The following is a 26,757-nucleotide window of genomic DNA, read 5'->3' as shown; positions in this document are numbered from 1 at the left end:
CAGAAACTCAACATGTGGCTGCTACTTATCCTAGAATTTGTAAAATATTCTCTTGTAGAGGAAAAAACAATCTTGTAAAACAGATCACACAAAATTAAGTACTACAGAAAACACAAAAGACCCTGACAGTTGAAATTTGATCAAAGAACAAGATTAGACTGCCCTCTAGTGGAAATTAGAGAGAACTCAATACATCCAGAGCTTGACCATGCTGAACTGAAACTCAAATTCAACCTTTGCTCCAGCTGCCTACAACTCAAGGCCCTCCTTCTACTTCAGCCTCCAAGTACTGGAATTATAGGTATGAAACACCATGCTTAGCAATGGTAATACAGTACTTTTCAAACTCGTATTTCCTGGTTGTTATTTAAAGAGTGCATGGTGGCTGTTTCACCAAACGAGCTGTTTCATCCTTTCAAGCATTTTCAATGCAAAATATTGATTCTGTCACATTTAGAAATTCTTTAAAAAAAAAAAATAGTCTCAAGTAACATAGACCAGCCTTGAATGTACTATGTAGCAGAGGGTGAGTGTGAACGTATGATCCTTCTCCTCTCCCTACCATGAGCTAGGATTACAGTATGCACCACCACTGTGTGTTATGCTCTGGCTCAAACCCAGGGCTTCCTGCATACTAAGTAAGCACTTTACACCCCAGCCCTCATCTTCTAACATTTAATGGAATGGTTTTCTAACCCAATCTAAACTACATAGTACCCACCTTCTGATACAGAAAAGTAACTTTGTAAATTGCAAAGATAAGACAAACTGCTAGCAGAATGTGCATACCTTCATGGCAGACACCCAGACTTGTTCTACATCCAGAAATAAAGACTAGCCCATACATATCAAACATGTGCTAAGTAATTTGACATTTGTCATCTCATTTAATCCTCCAACTACTCTATCAAGCAGGTATAGTCACCCCTCAGTATCCCTGGAGGACGGTTCCCAAAGCCCCGTGGCTGCCCAAATCTTTGAATGCCCAAGTACCTTACATAAAATGGCACAGCATTTGCATACAACTTACTCATCATTTCATATGCATTAAATCAGCTTTCTATCATTTAAAATACCTAATATAATGTAGAAAGTACCTGTACTGTATTGTTTAGGAAATGACAAGATTGAAAATGCAAACCTATATATGTGTTTAATATGAACAATTTAAATGAATATTTTCTATATGCACTTGGCTGAATCTACAGATGCAGAACCCACAGACATGAAGGGCCAACTGTATTCTGATCCTCATTTGCAGAGACTGAAGCAAGGAACATTTGAGAAACCTACAAAGAAAGAATTTCAGAGCTGAGAGTTCACATTCACTATTTTTGACTTTCCAGCACACTTTTATCATTTATCTCCTAAATTGCAATCTTACCAGTAAATATCAATTAAACAGGCATTTGTAAGGTAGATGGACAATATCCCATTTAAAAAATCAATATGAATGGATTAGCCTTTGCTATTTAACAATTCCTGAGGGACTAAGTTTCCAATACTCCATTTTATTAAGTCACTGGATAGCAAAGCTAAAAGCATCATCAAAGGTCTTAAATTGCTCACATAATACAAATTCCTTACTCTTACAAGACAGACCATCCAGGAAACAAGGAAAGATGAAAAGATGTAAGACGACTGTAAAATGGAAAGAGTGAGTAGATAAAGTGCTATATCCAACAGAGCCATGGGAAAAAAAAAAAAAAAAAAAAAAAAAAAAAGGAAGAAGTCAAGGCTGGGCTGAGAAGACTCACTGGATAACGAGCTTTCTATGAAAGCGTGGGGACCCCGGTTCTGATCTCCAGAACCCATTTCAATAAGCCAAACCCACTCCAATAGTCACATTGTAACCCAGCACTGCTACAGGGGAATCACCTGAGGCTCACAGCCAGCTAGTTTGACATATATGACAGGGATGGAAGAAAATGAGAAGTGATGCTCAAGATTGGCCTCTGACCTCTATATGCACAGCACAACATGTATATCCACACTCAAACACATGGATGTAGGCATGGGAGGGCAGACAGACACAATCAAAAAGAAAATCAAAGTTATGGTCAGCTACTATTTTCTTCTAAGTTGCTTTTATTATTTATTATTGTTTAGTCTTGTGAGATTATGTCCAAGTATCTAGGTTATGACAGGACATACAATATTTTGAAGCTATCAAAAAGGAAATTCAAGGTCGGGTAGGTACACACCTTTAATCCCAGCACTTGGAGGCAGAGGCAAGCAGATCTCTGTGAGTTTGAGACCATTTTGGTCTACAAGAGCTAGTTCTAGGCCAGCCTCATCTACAGAGTGCCAGGACAGGCTCCAAAGCTACAGAGAAACCCTGTCTCAAAATACCAAAAGATAAAAACAAGGAAATTCAATAGTGTTTGTATTATCATTTTTTAAACGATCTAAGAATGATGCACAAGCTCACTGGATATTAATTTCAAAACTATATTAATAACACTGACAGTTTTTAAAAGCTACTCCATAAAATCCAACTTCAAAAAGCTTCCATTATGATATTAGCACTGATCCTATGAAATTGAGTAATTTAGACAAAATTTTCACAATTTCAAAACATTTCTTTGAGCATATTTCTGGGTTGACAAGATGTTATCTCACACAGTCATTCACTGTGTGTGTGTGTGTGTGTGTGTGTGTGTGTGTGTATCTTTGTTTTGTTAAGGCTATGTTCACAGGGTTCTTGAAGAACTAGAATGGTCTCTGTAAAGTCCCTAAGCAGCTCTACATCTTGTAGGTGATCTACATTAGGCAATCATCACAAAAACAGTATCCCAAGTACACAAAACACTGCTTTATGATTCACTAATGAAGCCCTCTGCCAATCTGCTGAGGACTGCTGTAAAAGATGGGATGGTGAAAAGCTTGAGCTTAGATAGAAAACAGCATTGAGTAAAATTTACAAAGGGAGCACAATCTCGGAGTAAGCAGTTTCACTGGCTCCATCCACTACTCAAGAAGTAACCCGTCACTGGAGCTGACATTCCACAGAACCAAACTGAAACTGAGGCGGTGACCTGGCCCCAGACATGACGATCCCTCTGCCTCAACCGTTGCCCCACATGCAATAATCCCCTCCTGCTTTCCTGTCACACACACAGATTTCCCAGATGAGAGAAGATATGTGACACTGTACCTTCTCTCCCTTCAGAAAGGGAAAGGAGGGACAGCATGAGGGTAGTGAGACAAATACAAAGACTGTGTGTGTGTGTGTGTGTGTGTGGAAACATCGTAACAAACCTGTTGGTTTTATATGCTGACTAAACCAGCAAGGCAACTGAAGGCTCCACCTCCCTGTCCCTGCCCTGCAAAGTAACTCTGAAATGACTGCTCCATTTTGATGTTTGCTTGTATTTGCTTACATTCTTTTTTGTCTATAAAACCATTAGGAAATAAATGGTGTTCCATTTTAGAATCAAAATAAATTACAATTTAGAATTTAAAAGTAAAGGCAATTATGGTCTTTACATTGTTCTGATTTTGTCCCTTGGGAGCAGTGAATCAATATTATCCTCAAGTGAATGTGTATCAAACACAGATTATTCTCTGAATATAAACCCATCCAAATGAAAAATGATAAAAATGAACTTCTATAAAGTTCAAATGCAGCCAAACAGGCACCTGGATTCATCTGATCTCATTCATGTCCATCATCTTGATAGTAAAAATATAAGACATCAATTTCTGAAAGCTTAAACTTTAAAAGCAATGTTTGGAGTATATTCTCCAGCCAGGATAAAGTTACTATAAAACCCTTTTATTTTTCTACTTATACTTTTTAAACAAAAAGACCTAATGTTTTATACAAAGATAGTCTTGAGTCACTTAAAAAATAAACAAGGGCTGGGAAGTTGACTTAGGCAGTAAAATGCTTGTAACTTAAGCATGAGGACCAGGCCTGAGTTGGATCATGTGTGTGTACCTATGTGTATGTGCATGCATGCATGCATATATGTATGTATATATGTATGTATGTATGTATGTATGTATGTATGGTATGTATATAGCTAAACCTGATAGCTTGCTTCTAATAACAGCACTGAGGATACAGAGACAGGCAGATACCGGAGGCCCACTGGCTAGCCTCATCAGTGAACCCTGCATCACAATGAGAAATATTCTCTCTTTTTCTTTTGGGGGGTGTTTTTGGGTTTTTGTTTTTTTTTGGGGGGGGAGCTGTTGTTGTTTTGCTTTATTTTGTTTTTTGAGACAGGATTTCTCTGTGTAGCCCTGGCTGTCCTGGAACTAACTTTGTAGACCAAGGTGACCTCAAACTCAGAGATCTATCTGCCTCTGCCAGGGTGCTGGGATTAAAGGCATATGCCCCCACTACCCCATCACCTCTCAAAAATAAAATAAAACACCAAATAGCTCCCAAGAAACAACATCCCTGGGTTGTCCCCTGTCCTCCGTGTGCATAAACACCTGCATACAAAAATGTGAGCACACACAGGCAAGTGCATACACAAAGACCAAGAAAACTAAAATTGTTTCATTAGCTGACTGGAGGTAGAAAATATCAGTGGTTAAGTTTTAGAAATGAATTTCTATATATTTTCTGTATAATCAAATTATGACACTAAGAATGCACTATTATTTTTAAAATGTTAGCTAAGAATTTGATGAATTCTTAGAAAGCTTTGAAACATCAAGTCCTGTTAAAACTGCTTTATTCACACATCACACTTACCCAGGTTTGCCATCAGGGACTCCAAATCCTGGAGGAGAGCTGGCAGCTGCTGCAGCTGCTCCTGCAGCTCAGACAGGCTGCTCCTCTTCTTTTCCCAGTGGGCAGAGAGCATGACCACCTCGCTGTCCACCAGCTGCAACACAGACCAGCAGGGGCTCAGAGAAAGGACATCTCAATGCAAAGATACAGTTAGCGTGCAGAGGCCAGACAGTTTGTCTTTAACAATCCTCCAGTGCTACTACTCAAGACGATGTCACTTTCTTTTGCTTTTTTGTTTAGAAAAGAAACAAGTGAAATTCTGTACAACTCTCGAACAGCTGCTGTATCAGGGGTCTTAACCGAAGAAGAAAAGTTAAAAATGAGCTGATACTTCTGAATATATTTTGCTTTTAAGGGTAATGTTCATTAGAAAGTTCAGACCTAAACACACACGTCACACACACACACACACACACACACACACACACACACACACACACCACTAACAGAAAGAAAATACATAGAAACTGATCAAAACCATGAGTCACAGGTTAATTACTTGCTTTATAAAAGGCTTTCAATGGGAAAATTTCCTAATGCATTTTGAAGATCCTACAATCAACTTATATTCTAATAGAACACTTCCTACATGGAGCGAAGAAAATGGTCTGTACAGGAGAATTAGTGGAGGAAACTGACCAACTCCAGAAAAGGACAGCTTGTAGTTAATAAGGAGGACTGAGGTACAGAAGGCCTGACTGAGACTCTGGCCTCCCCTATGGCAATGCCGGCATCTTCCTGGAGACTAAAGATAATCACAGAGGGACAAGGAAGAGGTCGGCTTTTAAAACATGACCCAAATAAACTAGAACTGTGAGAAGTATTCTATGAACAATAGAAATAAAGGGCATAAAATCTACTACAAATAAAAGAAACAAATTTGAATTTGAGATGCAATATTACTAAGTTCACAGTTAAATCATTTTTTAAAAAAGAAAACAATTTATATTTCCCAATGCTAAGATTCTTCAAGATGCAGAATATGAATAAAACAGGTAAGAATTTTAGAGGAAAAATACATCAAAATGAGACAGAAAATGAATTGTGTGTGGTGGCAGATTGCTATTTGTTTACTTTTTTATAAAATTTAGACAGGACCTCAATATACAGCCCAGGATGGCCTAGAACTTGTTATGTACCAGGATGGCCCAGAAGTTAAAGCAATCTTTCCACCTTTGCTTCTAAGTGGGAGTGCTGGAATTACAAGTGTGTGTCACTACAACTGACTGCATATTCCAACACAGCAGGAATCCACATCTTAAATAAACGAACTGGATCTCCCTATTGCTTTCTAGCACACACTGAAGGGAATAACCCCAAGCCTTAAACAGTGCTGGGAAGGTGACACCAAGTTTTACATAACCTGCACTTCACTCATTGAAACATTGGTTTCACTATGTCACCAAGGTTGGACTTCAGATCCTGGGGCTCAAGAATTCCTGACTCAGCCCCTGAATAGCTGGAATCAGAGGCTGTACCATCACTATGCCTAGTTTCATTTCATACATTTCAAAGTGCCAATGCCAACAGTTTTTATTAAAAACTTCTAAAGGTAACAATTCTGACTAAGGGACTGGAGAGATGGCTCTGCAGTTAGAAGCTCTTGCACAGGACATGAGTTCAGTTTCCAGCACCCATACCTAGAGGCTCATTACTGCCTTAACTCTAGCTTCTAGGAGAATCTAATGCCCTCTCTGGCCTCCATAGGCACCTGAACTCACCCCACAAGTGACTTATGCCTACACCAATCAAAAATAAAAACAGGGCAGGAGAGATGGCTCAGTGGGTAGAGATGCCTGCCACTAAGGCTGATAACCCAAGGTAGACCTCCAATACCTACACGGCCAGGAGAACTGACACTCTCAAGTTACCTTCCGACTCTACTCATGCACCCAAAACACATGAACAAAATGAAGTAATTTTAAAAGCTTTCAATAAAAAGTTAAAATAGATATTTAAAAAATACTGAGTAATACTAACAAGCTATGGAACAATAAGGAAAACGTGTGTGAAGCAAAGATCTGTGCCCACAAAATTTATTTCTAATATTCAAGCAACTCCCCCTGACCAAGAATCTTGTCTGCCAGCCAACCCCCAACCTTACCTGCTAAGCCCTGTGTCACTCACTAGAATGTAACAATAAACAGACAGGAAAGAAAACATTCAGTAGATGGGGCCCAGCATGAGAAAACTAAGCTACAGTGGCATGTCTTTCAAAGGATTTAAGAATCCCAGCCTCTTTCTCTGGATCATACTCCTGGGCTACAACAAGATCAACACAGTTCCTCCACCAAATGCCCTACAACATGACACCATGTTATGGACAGAGGAAAGACAGAGACTAGGTTGTCTAAGACTAAAATAGATTTGTATACCAAAAATAACCATAATTTCTAACCTGAACCCAACCACAGGAAATGCACTTCGAGCAGGGAAGTGAAAGTCTCACTCAGCTTACTGCATACATCAAACTGCTAAATAAAACCGTAACTCCATTTAAAGAGTTCAACAAGGAGGCAAGCAACTATTTCACCATAACAGGAATCAAAAGCAAATACTACAAGTCTAGCTTTGGAAAACTACCCCATAAGCCCAACCTTTAAGTCTCTTTTAACTGTTCGGCTGTAGATTGTTGAGGAGGGAGGTAAAAAAACAAAACAAAACAAAAAACCCAACTGCTTAGACAAAGTTTAAACAACCAAATTACCATTGACCATAGCTGTTTGCTTTATAGATAGACCACATGGTAAGGGCATGCTCTAAGGGCTAGAGAAACAGCTCAGCAGTTGAGAGCACTGCTACTACTCTAGTGGAGCTGGGTTCAAGTCCCAGCGGAACCAGGGCCCTTTTCTGGCCTTCATAGCACCAGGAACACACAGACACACAGACACACAGACACAGACACAGACACAGACACACACACACACACACAGGCAAAACACTCATACACAAAAACTAGTAATACATTCTTTTAAATACCATGCTCTAGAAATAAGCAGAAAACAGATTCTTGAACAAGACTGCCTGAATCCATCTATCTGCCCTGTGATATGCACACTGCTTGATAAAACGCTGTTGTTTCGTCAGGAGCAGGCCTGACAAAATAAACACAAATTTAGCAATAGTACAAAAGACATTAATTTACAAATTTGTAAGTTTCCAAGACACATCACCAAGAGGGTCTTTTGTTTGTGTTTTGATTTGTTTTTATGTTTCTGAGACAGTCTTGTTTTGTATAACCCAGGCTAGCTTGGAACTCTCTATGTAGCCAAGACTAAACTCAAGATTAGAGCAATTCTCCTGCTTCAGCCTCTCAGACACTAGGATTACAAGTGTTCACCACCACAGCTGGCTTAAATTTTCACCCTTAAAGCTGGTATTGTGTTTCAGGATGGCCTCAGAGATCATCTTTGCTTCTGGAGACTCAAACTTTGAACAGATTTTGCTATTTCTGAGGAGAAGGAGGAGAGTCTAAATTAATTTGTGAGCATCTGAGGGATCTTGGCGCAAACTCTGCTACATGGGGGATTTGCTGGGTACCAAAAGGTACAAATGACTTTCATTTTATTTAACTTAGGGTTTATGTATGCAGGAAAAAAACTCATCACCCTACACTATGGGAAGACAAAACATGGTAACAAATCCAGGATGGAAACCAGTTTTATCAACTGTTGTGAATGCTGTCAGGTTTCCCTGTCTCAACCCTAGTCTAACCATCCACCCAGGAATGTAGTCATTTCAAAGGTCAAAGAGCACGTATGTGAAAGTGTCCTGGAATCAGCACACAACTATCCGGCTCCAGTTTCCCCGCTTTGGTTATAACCACTGTGACTTCAGTTCCTCTTCCTTTTTCCCTCTGAAGTTCCTTAATTCCTATGTGCATATAGTGCATGTTACCGAATTCATTATACATGTGTATATACATGGGTTTTATAACCAAAAATGCATTCGCTAACTTCCTATCAGCCTTTGCACACTCACTTTTACACCCATTATGAGAAATGATTCTTCAGTGGTTCATAGTATCCAGAACTCAGTGCTGTAGGTGGGTCCAGCCTCTCCTTTCAATATTGCAAAACCAACCAACCAAAGTACCAACCAACCAACCAACCAACCAACCAAAGTACCAACCAACCAACCAAGCCTGGGCCTGAATTTAGTGTTGAAAGGGAAGGAAGATCAGCACACTACCTCTCCAGCATCTGCACATTCCTTTGCTCTTCTGTGAAGTGCAGCCCACGTATCTTCATATCTAAAAACACAAAAGATAATTTAAAACATAAACAGACATCGAAAGGAAACACATCTAAGTAAGTTTATAATATACTGAGGCTGCAGAAAAGAACAAAGAAAATAATGACATGTCACAAGAGCATAGAAGGCAACCTGAAAAATAAAATACCTAGAGACTCTGATCACACAGCTGAATTTTTGTCTTTAATGGAAAAGAGAAAAAAACATTTTTTGTTTCTTTTTTGAGAAAGGTTCCAATATGTAGAACTGGTTGGCACAGGGTTTGTTATATAGACCAAGCTAGCCTCAAACACTAAGTAATTCTTCTGCTTCTGCATCCCAAGGGCTGGAATTACAGGTGTGGAAAACACCATCCCTGCACATATGTCTGTGCACCACATATGTGCCTGGTGTCATGGAGGACAGAGAAGTGATGGGGGATGTCCTTCTGTTTGCTGTGAATACATGTTTCTCTTATTAGTTGGTGAATAAAGCTGTTTCAGCCAATGGACAGGCAGGATTTAGCCAAGCAGGAAATACAAACAGGGATAGAGAAAGATAGTAGGTAGTCAATGAGATGCCATGTAGCTGCCGAGGAAACAAGAGGCCTGGACATCACTGGTAAGTCAAGATGATATGGAGATACACAGATTAATAGAAATGGGTTAATAATTAAGACAGAGTTAGCCAATAAGCCTGAGCAACAGGTCAAACAGCTTATAATTAATATAAGCTTCTTGTGTGCTTATTTGGGACTAAAGGGCAGCAGGGCTGGGTGGGGCAGAAACTTCAGTCTACAGAAGTGGGCGCTGGCTCCTCTGGGACTAGAGTTACAGACAGTTGTAAGCTGCCATGTGGGTTCTGAGAATTCAACCTGGGTCCTCTGGAAGAACAAGTGCTCTTAACCATTGAGTCATCTCTCCAGTCCAGAAAAACTTTTCTTTACAGTAGAAATACAATTAGTGACTTTAAATAAATCATAAAAAACACAGATTCATTATTGGGAAAACACAAGAGAAATAACTATCAAAAAAGACTCCCAATGGGTGTGAAACTGAAGAGAAACAGAGTATCCATATAGTTTCAAAAGTTCTCAGCACAGAATGCTCACTAACCTGGAGGAAAACAGACAAAAGAAACCAGGCACTTACTTTAACAAGTGACCAAGACTAGTATCAACCACAATAAGATATCCACATCATCTGCTCCCTAGCATGATCACTGGAACACAAGGAACTATAGTATTTTTGGTGGGAAGGCATTAGGAAAGAGGAGATGGACAGTGTGCAATGTAACTAACCTGTTTCAACAGTGTCAAGGTTTTGAATCTCATGGCCTATTCCAGACTAAAGGAAAGGTATTGTGGGACATTTGTACACTGTATGAAAATGTATTGCCAAGATTGGTGTAATAAAAAGATGAACGCAGAATAGCTAGGAAATAGCTAGGAAGAAGTTAGTCAGGACCATCAGGACAGAAAGGACCCTGGGTAAAAGAAAAGGCAGATTTGCCAGCTAGATACAGAAAGGAAATGTGAGGTGCAAGATGGGATAGAGATAAAAAACACGTAGTAGAATGTGGATTAATATGGGTTGAATTAAGTTATAAGAGCTAGCTAGGAACAAGCCTAAAGTATATGCTGAGCTTTCATAATTAACAAGAAGTTTCTGTGTTATTATTTGGGAGCTGGCTGGCAGGACAGAGAAAGACTCAATACAGAAATGAGGTAGCATACTGACTAAATATGCATGGTCTTAGATACAGAAAAAGGGGTATCAGTAGCTGATAAAATCTGAATGGATTTGTTGGCAGTAATATAGTTACCAACATTTATTTCTTGTTTTGCTCATCATACTCTGGTTATACAAAATGCTAACACTGGGGGAAGTTCTTGCTCTAATTTTGTAATATTTTCATAAAGCTGAAATGTTAAAATAAATACTTCAACTTTAATTATTGCTATTGTTATTGCTGTATGTGGGCATGCATGATGGGTGCACATGCATGGCACATGTGTAGAGGTCAGAGGGCGACTTTGTGGAGCTGGTTTACTTTCCTTTTTACATGGGTTCTGAGAACCAGGTCACTAGGCTTACACAGTAAGTACTGGCTCAGTCATCAAGCCCTCAAAATAAAAAGGTTTAAAACATAATTTCTGAATATAATATTAGCTAAATGGCTATTGATAGAAAACTTCATTTTCTATCTTATCTAAAATTCCATCCATGTTATTACCTGAATAGACGTATGCATTTCATGAATTCATACTGCCCCTCTTTATAGTTATAGAGACACCTTTCTGTTGAATTTAGATAGGAAAGTCAATCTGATAATCCCAGCGACTATTACAAGTATCTACATGTAATGAAAAGCACTGTACAACATTACATAATCAACACTGTCCTCCTGTCACTGCCAACTAACAGAAAGCTTGATATTTTTGCCTCTGGTGTATCTAACTGTAGGTATCAATTAAAATCAGCAAGTATTTATTGAATGCCAGGCACTGTTAGGCACCAGCGTTGCCAAGATGAATTATACTTTTCCAACTCTGTTGTCTTAGTAATTAACACAGAGGACTTACTAAATGTCTGCCAAGTAAAGGAATGATCACACCACTTTCAAATCCAAGACTTCACAGCAGACTGACCATCACTTCCTCAGTCAACGGAAAGGAGCAAACTAAACACTGCTTGCCATTTAAACTCCACATCCCTTTGTTCCTTGCTGCTGTGTATCACCCTTACACCCACTGAGTTTGCCACTTTGCTGCTGACTCATTCCCTAAATAACAACACAGACTCACTAAGGCTGTATTTCTCTTCTTGCTGCTATGAGGAAACACCTGACAACAGCAACTTCCAGGACAAAGGGTTTGTTAGTTCACAACTCCAGGTTAGAGCTCACCATTTTGGAGAGTTGGGACTATAGTTCAAAGTTATTATCTGAACAAAGTAAATCTGAAGCAGCTAGTTACATTATATCTAAAGCCAAATGCCAACAGCAATAAATAAACAGTAGGTGTCCAGCTTATTTTTTCACTTACACCATCTAAGACTCCCTGCCAGGGGAATGGTGTCAACCACAGTGGCTGTGTCTTCCTTCCCACATCAATTTACATAATCAAGACAACGTCCCCACAGACCACTGTCCACAGGCCACCCTAGTCTAGACCACCACACCCAACTAGTCATCTTCTCTACTATGAGGCTATGACATTATTGGGCACTGCTGAAGACAGGGAGACAATACAATACAAAAACTACAAAGACATACTACTTAACCTTTCATAAATCTTAGCTGTCAGTTACAATGCTTAAAAGTTTGTTCCTGAGAGATTCACTGCCATGAGAATGGTGCCACTCTTGGTGGGCATGTCTTCTGGCCTCAATTAATATAGTCACTGCCCTTACATATACATCCACAGGCTTTGATAGACAATCCCTCAATGCAAACATTATACATCTCATGCACGAAGTTCCCATGACATCATTTTTAATACACACATGACTTTACCTCATTTTACTAAGGTGAAAAACCCTGGCTATAAATTCATTCAAAATTTTGCTCTTATATTTCTTTAAGTCAGTAATAGAAAAATGAAGGGAAAAAACTCACACTCATAATGTAATAATTCATTCAAATCATTATTGAATGCAGAGCTAGTGGATGAGACAGACCATAGGCAGATTAACATGTAAACAATTACCTTCTGTGCTGGCCAAGGCAAACTGCTTTATAAAGCATTTGAGCTCTAAGGATCTGAGAGACAAATTCTTAAAAACTTATGATACTATGGAGAGAAGTCAGTCACAGGTCACAGTAGTGGCCACTTATAATCTGCACTGTGTAGATGCAATTAGGCAGATCCCAGAGGCTCAATGGTCAGCTGGTCTAGCCTACCTGGCAAGCTACCAGACCAGGGACCTACCCTGTCTCAAAATAATGAGGCAGGCACCCAAGGAACACCTAAGGCTAAGTTCTGACCTCCATGCACACACATACAAAGCTATGATCTAGAGGACAGAGAAGACCCATAGAAAAAGTAAGAAGTGCCAGGAGTCTGTCTCTCACCTAGACCCCAATTACACTGAGAGGAACCCTTCTGATGAAACCAGTCTGGTGCTCACTACCTGTAGGGGACTGCCTGGATGGAAAACCACTTAATTTTGGTCAACCTGGTTTTATTAGAGTAGCGGTTACCCATGCCCATAATTTCAGGTCCCACAGCTGTGGCCATGTACTTGTTCCTTGAAGCAGCATGTGCAGAGTGCAGGCAGGTAATAAACCTGTCTTGTGGTTATTGGAGATCTGTGCTCTAATCCCTAGTTACTGCTTCTGATCAGAGAGGTGTAGACAGAGAGGCAGCCACTACTGCAAATCCCTCATATTCATGCTAAAGAGACTTTTAGCAAATTTAAAGGCCACCATCTGGTTTCAGTCTCCCATCATTTTGTTTGTTTCTTTCTTTTTTTAAAATTAGGTGCCAGCTATTTAAAGAGTAGACTTAGACAGTCAAGAGCAACCACATATATGGAGGAATTAATGTGGTTGAAATAGGTTGAGCACATAGCTCAGTGTTAGAGAGCTTGCCCAGCATGAATCCCTAGATCCAGTCCCATTAGCACAAGTGTGTTTGTACATAAACAAATTGTACACTACTAGTTTTTAACTATACTTCCTTTCAGATTCACTTAAGCCTTTCACACAAGAAACTAGCACCAAATAAATATACACTCGTAATCTCAAACAAGGAGGGGGAAAAATCCAATTACCCAAATACAAACTAAAAACACAGGCTACTGATGAAAAGAAGTGAATGCAGGTCAGGAAAAGAAGTTATCACCACATGTCAGAGAACTTCACTAACAACACAACACACAGATTCACTGCATAGCATCCGTAGTATAATCGACTTACTATAAAATTCATACTTACAAGTATATTCAGTAGTGATTTCAATACATTCACAAGACTGTACAGTTACTACACCACCTTTAAAATATTTTCATCACTGTAAGAAAGCTCATATGTACCCACCAGCAGTTACTACCCACCCTGCACTTCACTCCAAACACTGGTAATCATTAATAGTTTGTTTCTTCTGGAGATTTTATATAGATGGGACTGACAAATATGTGCCCTTTTGTGATGGATCCTTTAAGTTTTCATCCGTGTTTACTGTATCAGTCTTTCATTTTCATGCCTAAGTAAAACTTTATTATATGGACACTTCACTGTTGGACATTTATGCTGTTTCTACTTTTTAGTTATGAAAAAAACTACTATACATATTCAGGTTCAGGTACAAGTTTTATGTAGATGCAGATAAAGATATAGATATAAATATAGATGTATACATACACAGAGACAGAGAGGGAGAGGGAGGGGCAGAGGAAAAGTGTTTTCTTATGCTTTTGTTTCATGTCTGAGAAGAGCCACATCTTATTATTATCATGCCAACAGGAATGGGTTGGGGATAAGTGATGTAAGATTCAGAAGGCTTTCCTAGAACGCACAAAGCCCGGCACTTGATCCCTAGCACCACGTAAACCAGACTTGACAGAATATGCCTGTAATACCAGCACTCAAGGTGGAGGCAGGAGGATCAGAAAATTCAAAGTGGTCATCTGCTTACATAAAACATAGAAAACATGGTTTTAGGCTGAGTTACATAATACCTGTTCTTTAAAAAAAGAACAAAAACAAGTTGTCTAATTCAGAATCATCTACAAGTAAAAACAGCAGTGATTGTCTGTCCAAATCTGTATGGCCTTGTAGTGAGGTGTGAAAGCAGAAGCCTTCAAGGAAAAGAAGGAAGCAAGCTCCAGTCTCTACACTAGCAGAAAATCGTGGTTTTAAGGTTTTATCTGTAAAATCAACACATTTTTAAACAAAAATTAAAAGTACAACTCCGCTCTAAAGGAAAATATTTACCTGCTAAGCAATTCCAGTCCAGCGGAGTACTTTGTTAAGTATGGAGCACTCCTAATAAGAGAAACACTGATTAGAACTGCTGCAGATTCACAACTTAAAAAAAAAAAAAAAACCTGTTACAGGAATTCTGGCATTGCCAATTATCATGTAATAATTTTAAAACCACTACTGAGGGGCTGGAATGATGGCTCAGCAGTTAAGAGCACTGGCTGCTCTTGCTGAGGACCTGGGTTCTATGCCCAGCACTCACTCACATCGCAACTCACAACCATCTTGTAACGCCAGTCTCAGGGGACTCAACACCCTCTGCTTGCCTCCATGGTAGACATACATGGAGACAAAAATCCTACATGTTATCTTTTAAATAATGTACACACTCATATACATTATTTGAAAGAAGAAAAGGATTAAAACCACTAATGAAGAGAGATGACCCCTCCTGCAGAGGCTTGAAGTTCAGTCCCTAGTACCCATATCAAGCAGCTCACAACTGCTTGTAATGCCAGTTCCAAGGGATTTGACACCCTCTTCTAGCCTCTGTGGGCACCTGCATGCAAGTGGTGCTCATAAAACTATGCAGGCATGCATGTACACATAAAAATGACACTTAAACTTTTGAAAAAGTCTATCAGCTCAGAAATAATGTACTGAAATGTAACAATATGCAGAAATTGTCTCTAGCATATAATAAACATTTTCATATAATAGTAGATAAAGAAAATAAACGTGCTTGACCAAAGTTCACTGTTTCCAGTTGAAATTAAATTTGGTCACATATTTAAAAAAAAAAAATCACAATTCTACTGTCCAAATGTAAAACATGTAACACATCTACAGGGCCTCACTTACCAAGTTCTGTTTCAGTATTAATTTGCTTTTTAGTACCCAAGACTTCTGACTCTGATACACTTCAGCTTTTCAATCACTTTACAAGTTTATTACAGTTTCCATGCATCACAATATTTAAAAGAATCAACACTTTTTCGTGGTCAGATGCACTCAACAGACCTGAAGTCTATAAAATGATCCTATTACAAAGTCAGCTGCAAGTTATATGAAATCCAAGTTATGCAAATAAAGCTCTTGCTTGAGCTTACCTGGGTTTGCTTTTTACTTTTGCTTCTCTTGATTTGTCACTTAAAGTCTTCAACCTATAAATTAATAAATATAAAATATATTAATAACTCAAGATTTTCAACCCCACATGGGCTTAAGTCCACATCTCACCCCCAAAATTACAATGCTCAAAAGAATCAACAATCTGTTTAATACGAAAAATAATTTTACATCTCTCTAACTGAGCTTAAGAAATTCCATGAAGCCCTAGCTTTCCCAGAAGCAGTAAGAACCTCCACAAGTAAAAGCCAAGGAGGGTATTTTTACAGGCACGTTCTACCATTTTCACTACAATCTCAGAAAGGCATTAAGTTGTGATGATTTAGATAGAGCTACCCTGAGACTGATACACAGTAGTGGACCATGTTTATAGTTGAGTTTGGAAGGTACTGCTAAGACCTTCCACACAGCATTGTTATCTCAAATAGAGTTCTAAAGTATGGTTTAATTTCTTAAATTCAACATACCACCTTTCCAGCCTCCCCCATTAAAGAAAAAAAAACACACAAAAAAAAAAAAACAAAAAAACAAAAACAAAAAAAAAAAAAAAAAAAAAAACCTAATTTAATTTGGGTTAAAAGGCAAAGGGAGATCATTACAGAGAACTGAAAATAAAATTGCTGTAAGATTCAATAAGAGCTTCCCCATGTGGCTCCTTAACAACCATCTGTTTCAAAAATTGGTCTTTAACCAAATGTCATGTGTGGAACTTATCTGATCTGGATTTGGACAAATCAGCTGTGAAAAGGCATTTCTAAGAAGCAGGAGAATCTGATTATGAACCGAGTAACTGATAATATCAGTGAATTAGTGTTAATTTTGTTAGGCATGACTGAGGCAGTACATTTATGTAACATCTACACTAGCGAATACACTGCCCACATGAGGTGCAGCAGATCTGTGTAGGACTATGATTGGAAAGATAAAGACAACACTTGAATATTGTTGACTGAGATATATGGGGCTCACATCACTGTTCTATTTTTGTATATGAAGCTTTCACTTTAAAAAATATTTTTTAAGCTAGACATGGAAGATAGGCCTGGAATCTGAGCAGCTGGAAGCCAGCCTGAGATCTTGTCTCAATTTGTTTTTCTAACAATAAAGTCTTTAAATATTCTTTGCTCATCATACATTTCCCCCACCCAAAAAAACCCAAAATTTAGAATAAAATGCAAAAGGACAAGAGTTAAGAAAATTTAACAAAGAAAAAAAGATGTGGGTTTACAACCACTATTATTCTTTCCTTCTTAAGTTCTTTTGTTTGTTTTCAAGACTTGGTCTAACTGTCCTAGAACTCATTACATAGACCAGACCGGCCTCAAACTTAGAGATCCACCTGCCTCTGCTAGGATTAAAGGCCTGCATCACTACAACTAGCTCTATTATTATTGTTTTTAGACAAAAATGTGAAATTGAATGTATATATAATTTTCCTCTTAAGAAAAATGGTAATCAGTTCTCTTCTAAGAACACTTTAGTGTGGCATTTCCACATGGGTAACAACTACATTTCTCACACAAATCCTGAGCTGTAAACTTAATCAAGTTATTTCATATTCCCTAATGTCAGAGACACTGGGAAGGAAATACTGATCCAGGTGAATTCTCAAGTTTCTTTAAATATTAAAATAGTATTATATTCAACCACATAGATTTGCCAAGAATTAAGTAAAATTTCTAATATGATCTGGGGGCATTCTGAGAAACTTCAGACTAACTCAAATAAAAAGTATAATTATTACTTGATGAAAAATAAAAACAACACTATTAATAAAGTTGAAAGGTAGGGCTGAGATGGCTTAGCTGTCAAAACTCCATGAGACAAGCCTGAAGGCCCAAGTTCAGGTCCCTAGAATCCATGTAAAAGCAGGGGAAGCATCTTCAGAAGCGGAGACAGACAGATCCCTGGAGCTCACAGGCCAGTCAGGTTAATGGAACTGATGAGCTCCAGGTTCAGTGAGAGACACCGTCTCAAAAAAACACAAACAAAAACAGGATAGAAAGTGATTAAAGAAAAACTCTAGCCAGGCAGTGGTGGCTTATGACTTTAATCCCAGCACTCGGGAAGCAGAGGCAGGTGGATTTCTGTGAGTTCGACATTCTGGTCTACAGAGCAAGTTCCAGAACAGGCTCAAAAGCTACAGAGAAACCCTGTCTTGAAAAAAAGGAAGGAAGGTAGGTAGGAAGGAGGAGAGGGGAAGGGAGGGGAAGAGAGGGGAGAGGAAGAGGAAAGAAGGGGAGGGGAAGGGAGGGGGGCGGAAAGGAGGGGAGGGGAGGGGAGAGGAAGCCCTCTGGTCCATATGCATTCATTCACATCTACATAAAACGGACACACAAACCACACCTATATCAAAAAGCTATGCACATTAGTGAGCCAGGGAGGAATACCATAGAGCTTCCTACCCAATGAATTAATAACAGATCTGCTAACTGGCTCAACTGTGTTGGGCTGTATGGACAGCATGTCATTTGCATGCCTATCAATTCCTACCTTGTCTACTTAGTAGGAAAAAAGGACGATGGTTGCTTTGGAAAACTATAAAACCTGCAAGTTAGCATATTTGGTCATAAAACACAAGTCTTTAAACTATATTCAACCTTCTTCTATTCCACCTTTAAACACAATTCTTATGTTTACATCTCTGTCTTATTCTGTGTGTGGTACAGAGATACAGACAGGCAGACACTGGGGTGGGGTGCCATCTCAAAAAAAAACAAAACAAAACAAAACAAAAAAAAAACTATCACATTTAAAAGTGTATATGGCCACTTAAACTCCACAACCTGAGAAATGCACACCAAAGTGGCACAGACTCAGAAAAGGGGAAAAATTTTCAAACTGCCTTTTTCCTAATGAATCCCAAATGCACTATTCAGTTCTGACCCCTTTCCTGAGGGTACCTTCAATTTCCAAGAGCTCCTCAGAGCTCAAGGACTACTTCACCAAATCACTGTCAAACTGCTCCTTTCCCCTCAAGCTTCTTCTTATTCCTTTGTCAGTATAATGCCATCACTTATCTAAGATACTACAAATCAACATGCACAAGTTCTACACTTTTCATGTCACTTCTCACTGCTGACGAGCTCAACCACTGCCTGTCACTTCGTTCCTCTTCTCAATGTCTGCCAGTACACACATCATCTCCTACCTGGCCCACTAGTGCAACTTCTCTGTTCACCATTCCTAATCCCAAACACAAAAATACATGTAGGCCTATCCCTCAATCTGTTAGCTACAACAGCTCTGACCTTCTAGATATTCTGCCTACTGCCACAGTCTAGGTATTCTGTGCTATATAGTCCAAGTACCTAAAATAGGGCCTGCCACAAAGCAAGCACTGGACAAATCTTTGATAGATTAAGCAAAGCATGACAAATTCTCTATTCCTAGGCCCCTAATGCCCTTCCTACCTACATCTCCTATAACGGCTTCCATTTCTCCAGTACCCTTACCGAAACCTGTTGCAATTCATCCTTACTATTCTTCAAGACCCAACTTACAAGCCTTCAGTGAATGCACCCAAATCAAGGACTTGTTCTGGGCTTACAAAGCACATCACTAATGCCTTTTAACATCCAGTTCATTACAATTTGCTTTTCATTACACTCAGGGCAGAAACTGCTTCTGGAACTTCGGTAGCTGCCAGATAGATCTAGCCCAATTTACAAACACTTCTTGGTATATACTATGCAAAACTGAGCATATGGCCTCTCAACCTTTTTAAAGCATCTATGAAAAAGGGAACTTTGTACATACATACATACAGACAAATACCACATTTAAAAAAAAGTAAATCTGAAAAAAAAATTAAAGGTAAAAAGCAAAAGAGAAAGGCACTTGGTACTATTGTCTCCAAACACAAGTATATGTACCTGCAAACACACACACACATGTGCAGGAAGGAAGGAAGGGCCTATCAGCTGAAGGAGTAACTTAGTGACAGACTGCTTGCCTACAAGGTCCTGGGTTCCATTTCCCCCAGAACCCCCCCAAAATAAGGAAATGAAGAAATCCTAGAAAGGTCAACATGTTGAGCAAAGCTTTGCCTATAGATTATACTACAAGTTAAATTATTAGATGCTCTTTGCGCAGTTTAAAACTACAGAAGGGGAGAAAAGAATGAAGATACTGAATAAGAGCTGGGAGCAGTGGTACCTCTGAAAGCATGACAAACAGGAAACATGAGCCTATAATATACATTATAAACCTTCAGGAAATTTGTGTTTCAGTTCCCTGAAGGGCTTTACATACCTAATACCTGTGCTTTTGTTCATAACTGCTCAAAAGTTAAAACAACACATGCTACATATGTATTGTCAATAATTTCTCCACAAAACCAATCTAGTCTAAAAAATGTGTCGCACGCACACACACGCACACACACACACACACACACACACACACACACACACACACACACAAATATTCTATAGGAACCCCTTAAAATGGTTCCAAGAGCCAAGTCAAATGAAAAAATGAAAATAGAACTCAGGAAAAAAGGCCCAGAGTCAAGTCAATGACACCAGTTCCAAGGCTTTTAGGTTAGTCTGCTAACCACTTAGGGGGAAAGAACATGATATAATAATCACAACTCTAGGTTTGGGCTGGTGCTGGTGCCATGGATAAAAGTTTATGAGGAAAGACCACAAGGGGCTAGGGATGGTGCTCAGCAGTGATGCACTTGCCTGCCATGTGTGAGGTACTGGTTTTTATTCCCAGTGTGGTGATTTGAAAAGAAATGGCCCCCAAAGGGAGTGGCACTGTTGGGAGGTGTGGCCTTGTTGGAGTAGATGTGGTCTGGTTGGAGGAGGCGTGTCACTTTTGAGGCAGGCTTTGAGGTCTCATATATGCTCAAGCCATACTCAGTGTTTTAGACCACTTCCTGTTGCCTGTGGGTCAAGATGTAAGAACCCTCAGCTCCTTCCCTGGCACCATGTCTGCCAGCATGCTACTAGGCTTCCCACCATAATGGTAATGAACTAAATCTATGAACTGCAGTTGAGCCACCCCAATTAAATATTTTCTTTTGTAAGAGTTGTTGTGGTCATGGTGCCTCTTCATAACAACAGAAACACTAAGACAGAAATGGGTACCAGGAACTAGGGTATTGCTGTGATAGTCCTGATCATACTTAGGTTTGGAGGGATTTGGACTTTGGGAGTTTGGGTTAGGAAAGCAGTGGAATGCTTTAAGTACTAGTAGAATCGTGGAAGACAATGGTGCTAAGAGTTATTTGAACTGTGGGGGACTGGTTCAAAAGGTTTCAGAGAAGAATTTTTGTATGTTACCTAGAAATTGTTCTTAAGATATTTTGGTGAGGAATATGGCTGCTGTTGTCCGAAAAGTTTGTGTGAGTTTTAGATCAATTCCCTTGGAAGAGGAAATCTCAAAACAGTCTAGTATTGACTCTGTCTTGTGGTTATTAATGTTAACTCTAATGAAGATATATAATGAAAAAGAACAAGCTGAGCAAGAAAAATATTTGAGAAAAGGATACCAGGAAGTGGAATGGAGCCAAATCCTGTGTTCAAAGAGCAAAACAGATTAAGAAATAGAATAAGGGAGTGGTGACCTCAGGGCAAGATCCCATCCAGCTGAATTTCCAACTTTCAAGCCCAGTGTGCTGGCAAACACCTTTCATCCCAGCACTGGGAAGGTAGAGGCTGGTGAATCTCCAAATTTGAGGCCAACCTGGTCTATAGATCCAGTTTCAGTGCAGCCAAGCTTAGGCAGTGAAGGAAACCATCAAAAAAGAAAGTTGGTAATTGAATGAAGGGCCACGTTCCATCCCCAGCAAGCAGGCAATAGAACTTGGCAGCTTCAGCCACATGGTTCTGGAGTTAAGGACAGAAGAAAGGGGTTGAGGAATTTGCCTCCAAGACAAAGGAAAGTTGCTGAGGTCAGGCAAGAGTCAGGGGTGTCTCTGAATGGAGGCCTAGAAAGACCACAGTGCGAAGCTGTGAAGTTGAAGCCTGGATTGCCTTGGAGACCCCAAGATATTGGAGATGCCAGAGTCATGGGTACCTGGCCAGGAGAGCTGCTAACAGGGACTGGAACCAGCCAAGAAGAGAAGTGTGTTGCAGTCAACAAAGATGAACGGAATTAGAAATCTCATAAGCACTGACATCAGACATTGAGATAAGAGTTTGAAGTTGGCCCAGCTGGTTTTTGGTCTTGCTTTGGTCCAGTATTTCCTCACTATGATCCCTTCCCTATGTTTTGGAATGGTACTATATATTCCTTGCCATTAGAGGTGTTTAAAGTATGTGATCTGTTTTTTTATTTTGATTTTACAGGGGATTACAGTTAAGAAAATGTGTGTATCTCAGGAGAGACTTTGTGCTTTTTTGAGACTGTTATAGACATTTGAAGTTGGACTGAATGCATTTTTGCATTATGATATTGCTACAAGCCTTTGGGGGTCAGGGAGTAGAATGTGGTGGTTTGAAAGAAAATGGCTTCCAAAGGGAGTGTCACTATTGGGAAGTGTGGACTTGTTGGAGTAAGTATAGTCATGTTGGAGGAAGTATGTCACTTTAGAGGTGGGTTTTAAGGTTTCATATATGCTCAAGACCCAGTGTCAGTTCACCTTCTGTTGCCTCTGGATCAAGGTATAAGGACTCTTAGCACCAACACCATGTCTGCCTGCATGCTGTCTTGCTTGCCGCCATGACAATAAAGGACTAAACCTCTGAACTGTAAGACACCCCAATTAAATATTTTCCACACCAAGAACTGAAAGAAGAGGCTAAAAATCTAGGGACAACCTGGGTTCCTCCAGACCATCTGTAATCTCTATTTTGTCCTATAACGATTATGACGGCATATTACATTCCCTGAATGGAACATAGATATTGTGGTCTCTTATAACTAAAATTCCTTCTCTGGGGGAGACATAAACCATGTTTACCCCTCCCTCTAGAGTCCCAGGGACCAACCAAGATATGATATCTACTTTGTAAACCAATGCGTTTACTGAGCTTCCTTAAAGAGCACAGGTGAGGCATTACTTACAGGGGGGTGTGTGCATCCCCTGCAACAGATCGAACAAGGAAAGCCTTTACACTGGAGAGGTAAGGGCTTCCCCTCCTCTAGTCGTCCCCAGCTAATCCCCTCTAGAGGCCATGTGCAATTAAGGCAGCACTGAATATAACAGTTGTAGAGAGCCGATAGAAGGGGTCCTATAAATACTCCAAGCACAGCTGGGGTCATTCTTTCCCATTTGGGATGTAGATGGCATCCACAAGATGGCAGTTTTTCTGGATTAGAGGAGAGTCATGGAGGACATCCTTGGACATGATTTAGTCACTACGGTGTTGTTCTATTAAGAGAACAATAAAAATAATCCTATTTCAGTGAAGTCGTTGGAATGATGATGTCTCAGCAGTTAGGACGGCTTGTTCTTTCAAAGGACACAAGTCTGGCTCCCAGCAACCACATGGCTGCTCACTATTGTCTGTCATTCAGGTTCCAGGGGATCCCATTCTCTCATCTCTCCTTTGCTGGCATCTGCATACACATGGCATTCATACATATGGACACACAAACACACGTGCAAAAAAATTAAAAAGGTAATCTGCCTGGAGCTAAGACTCCAGCTCCATGAGTTTTCCTAAAGTGACAATGAGAAGAAACTCTGAGTGTCACTGCCCCTGCTGACTGTTAGGAGTAACACTGCACACATAAAACTCAGAAAACTTACTGACTGAAACTTGAGCACAGGACACGAGAAATTGTTTGAGAAGGCAACTGGTCTGTCTGCCGAACACTTGCTCTGTAAAGGTCCTACAGAAAGAGGGTCAATATGATATACTTGGGAGGTGACTGCCATGACTCTTTCAAAGGAATTCTTCAGTACTTTGTATTGTGTTTAATTGCTTACCCAACGCCAAAATGAACATGTAGCTTTCAAGCAGGAATATGGAAGAATTAGAAAGATGGGCTTTTGTTTTGTTGTTCCCTCAAAAAATTGTGTAGGAAATTGACGACCTGGTGGTCAAAGTTAGTGTCAGTGGTTAGAGCTGCCTTTTCTCTGCTGACACACATGACTCCAAGTGTGTTATTTCCCTGCCAGGTAATAGGATAATGGTGCAGAGTCTGCTGGCCTGTCCCCTAAGTAACATGTGTACAGAAAAAAAGCTAAGACAATAAGAACCCACTAGGAACAAAACTTTCTTAGGATGTCTAACTCTAAACCTGCCACAAACTATGGCATCACTTGTCAGGGGATCCTGATCACATACCCTCAGGTCCTATCCCTAACTAAACTCTAAAACCTTTAAAGCTATCCAGACCTCAGAAGACAGTGTGAGGATGTACAGTGCAGAGTCCACATTCTTAAGCAAGAAGACTTCTGCCTTCTAGGCAGACATCCAGGCATAAGAACAGGTTCTGAGACAACCATGTGATCTACACTCCCAGCAACTACCAAAAGGGACTATTAACCCACCAAAAAGAAAAAAGAGGAGGAAAAAAAAAAAAAAAGAAAGAAAAGAAAAGAAAAGAAAAAGAAAGGGAAAAAAAATCCCTTGACATAGAAACAGAAGGGTATTCAACTGGGTTTTAGTCATGGCCACTCTCGTGCTATTATAGCAGTACACCAAAGTTTTTTTTAAGTTTAAATTTAAAAAAGAAAGTTACTTTTCATAAACTTACAGTTTAAAAAGGCAAGTATACAATAACACTTATCACCGAATAATTCCTTAAGCACTCATAACTAATACTGATGAGCTAAAATCGATATATATATATACATATATATATATATATATATATGGCTTTCAAATACTTGCCAGTTTGTTACTATTCAACAGGCATACAGTATACACATTTTTGTTGCACGAGATGAGAGAGCAGTTAACGTTTAGCCCATTAATTATTAAAGCAGCATCGTGACCAAGGTGCCCTCACATTAGAAACACTCTCCAGACACATGACAGACCATCAGGTGATGGTGGAGGTGCCTGGAATCCCAGTTTTGAAGCAGGAGTATTCCCACCAGGTCAAGGTCAATCTGGACTACAGTGTAAGACACTATCTCAAAACAAAGCAAACAAAAAACCAAAGTGATGGCAGATCCTTTGTACAGCTATAAAAGCTGTAATGAATTAAATACTAAAAACACACAAGCATTGTCTACTGCCTATTAACTAATAGTCGCATCACTACCATTTCACAGCCACAGAACAGAGACGAGACTAAGTTGCACTTGTCAAGGCTAAGTGGTAAATCCTGCAAGAGTGCTTGGGCAGTCGCGTTCCCAGACCTGGTTGCACGTCGGAATCACCTGGGGATCCTTTAATGACCCCCTTCCCCTGACATTCCGGCTAAACTGACGCTCCCAAGGGCCAGAGCCAAGTGATTGTGAAAGGTTCCCCGGGGCGTCCAAAGTTTGGACAACTCCGGGTATGAACAGTTTCGAGCCAGTTCCGTTCCCCTGGCCCAGCTCCTCCAGCCGGGCGTTAAACCAGGGCAAAGACCGGAGATGGCAGCAGAAGAGGCGGGCCAGCCTGGCCAGGGCTCGGGCCGATCCGCCGAATGTCGGGGCCGAAACTGGAGGGTGAGGCGGTCCCGGCTGGGTCCTGCCCGGGGTAGGCCCGGGGGGGCGCCCAGTGCGGAGCACACAGCCCCTCACGTGACCGTCCCGACCCGGCGAGCAACGCTGCCCCGCGACAGGGCAAGAGGGCATGCCGCCCGCTGGGACCAAAGTGACTCGGTGCCGCCGACGGGACGTTGGCAAGTTCGTTGTGACCGAGGCGCGAGGACGCGCAGACCCGACGGCAGCCCCGCGGCCCTCTGGGTCGCCCACCGCGCACTCACCCGGACGTGAAATCCTGCTGCACGCTCAGCAGCCGCTCGCGCAGGGTCTCCAGCATCGCGCCCCCTCCCCTCGGGCCTCGCGCCGCCGCGGCCCCCCGCCGCCGTCGGGCGCCCCCGCCCTCCCGCCGCCTCTCGCCTCACACACTCCGCAGCCGCCGCGCCTTCCGCGTCCCCGCCCCCTCCGCGCGCCGCCGGCCCGCGCAGCCGCAGTGCAGCGCGCAGCCGAGAGTCCCGCGGCGCTGGAAGGGGCGGGGCTTCGCCAAGGCGCTCTCCCTCTCGGCAGACAGGGCGGGAAGCCGGCTGGCTGCCCGCTTGTAGCCTGAGCCGGGTTTTCTCCGCAATTGCTCTGCAGCGCAAAATGCACCTTGGAAAGATGGTTTCAGTCTCCGCGCCCTGGACTGAAAAGGGTTGGCTTTTGAGGGTCGGAAGAGAACTGCGGGAAAACTCTTGCGTCGCTGCGCCTCCCTGTAGCAACCCTGACAGTGGCAGTGATGGATCATCTGTCTCCATACTTCTCACACTCTAGTCCTGTAACAGGCCCCATCAAATTTCTGTACCCGTGTGTGTGTGTGTGTGTGTGTGTGTGTGTGTGTGTGTGTGTGTGTGTGTGTGTGTGTGTGTGTAGGGAGTGGGGGAAGCTCACAATATGTTGGATACTAAGGCTCTGTAACTGTCAGCCCTCTTCTATACCAAACATTCTCAGTTGTCCTCAGTGCAGAAGGATACAATTATAACAATTATAAGTATAATCTGGGTCCTATCTTCTCCCTCTAAGCTTTTCATTTCCTTTGCTGCTTACATTTGTTTCCAACAGTGTGCAAATAAAACAGCATTTTACATCCTGTTTATCTTAAGTTTATGAGGCATGTGACCTTGTCAGGTCTGTAGGTCGTTGGTGT

At 40.8% G+C, this 26,757-nt stretch overlaps 1 protein-coding gene across 1 annotated transcript in view; it reads right to left on the bottom strand.

Annotated features, from left to right (window-relative positions):
• Nucleotides 1–26,026, bottom strand: part of Dtnbp1 (dystrobrevin binding protein 1) — a 103,855-nt gene extending 77,829 nt beyond the window's left edge. The window contains exons 1-5 of the mRNA XM_051194357.1: nucleotides 25,859–26,026; nucleotides 16,018–16,071; nucleotides 14,921–14,971; nucleotides 8,942–9,002; nucleotides 4,712–4,844 (exon numbers count right to left, since the gene is read on the bottom strand). Of these exons, the coding sequence (XP_051050314.1) occupies nucleotides 4,712–4,844; nucleotides 8,942–9,002; nucleotides 14,921–14,971; nucleotides 16,018–16,071; nucleotides 25,859–25,914 (355 nt within the window). The 5' untranslated portion in view covers nucleotides 25,915–26,026. The remainder of the gene's footprint in view (nucleotides 1–4,711; nucleotides 4,845–8,941; nucleotides 9,003–14,920; nucleotides 14,972–16,017; nucleotides 16,072–25,858) is intronic.
• Between the last annotated feature and the right edge of the window lie 731 nt (nucleotides 26,027–26,757).

Source organism: Phodopus roborovskii, unplaced genomic scaffold (assembly GCF_943737965.1).
Source record: "Phodopus roborovskii unplaced genomic scaffold, PHOROB, whole genome shotgun sequence".
NCBI lineage: Eukaryota > Metazoa > Chordata > Mammalia > Rodentia > Cricetidae > Phodopus > Phodopus roborovskii.
The sequence above is the reverse complement of the archived record's forward strand: the minus strand, read 5'-3'. Positions and strand labels throughout refer to the sequence as shown.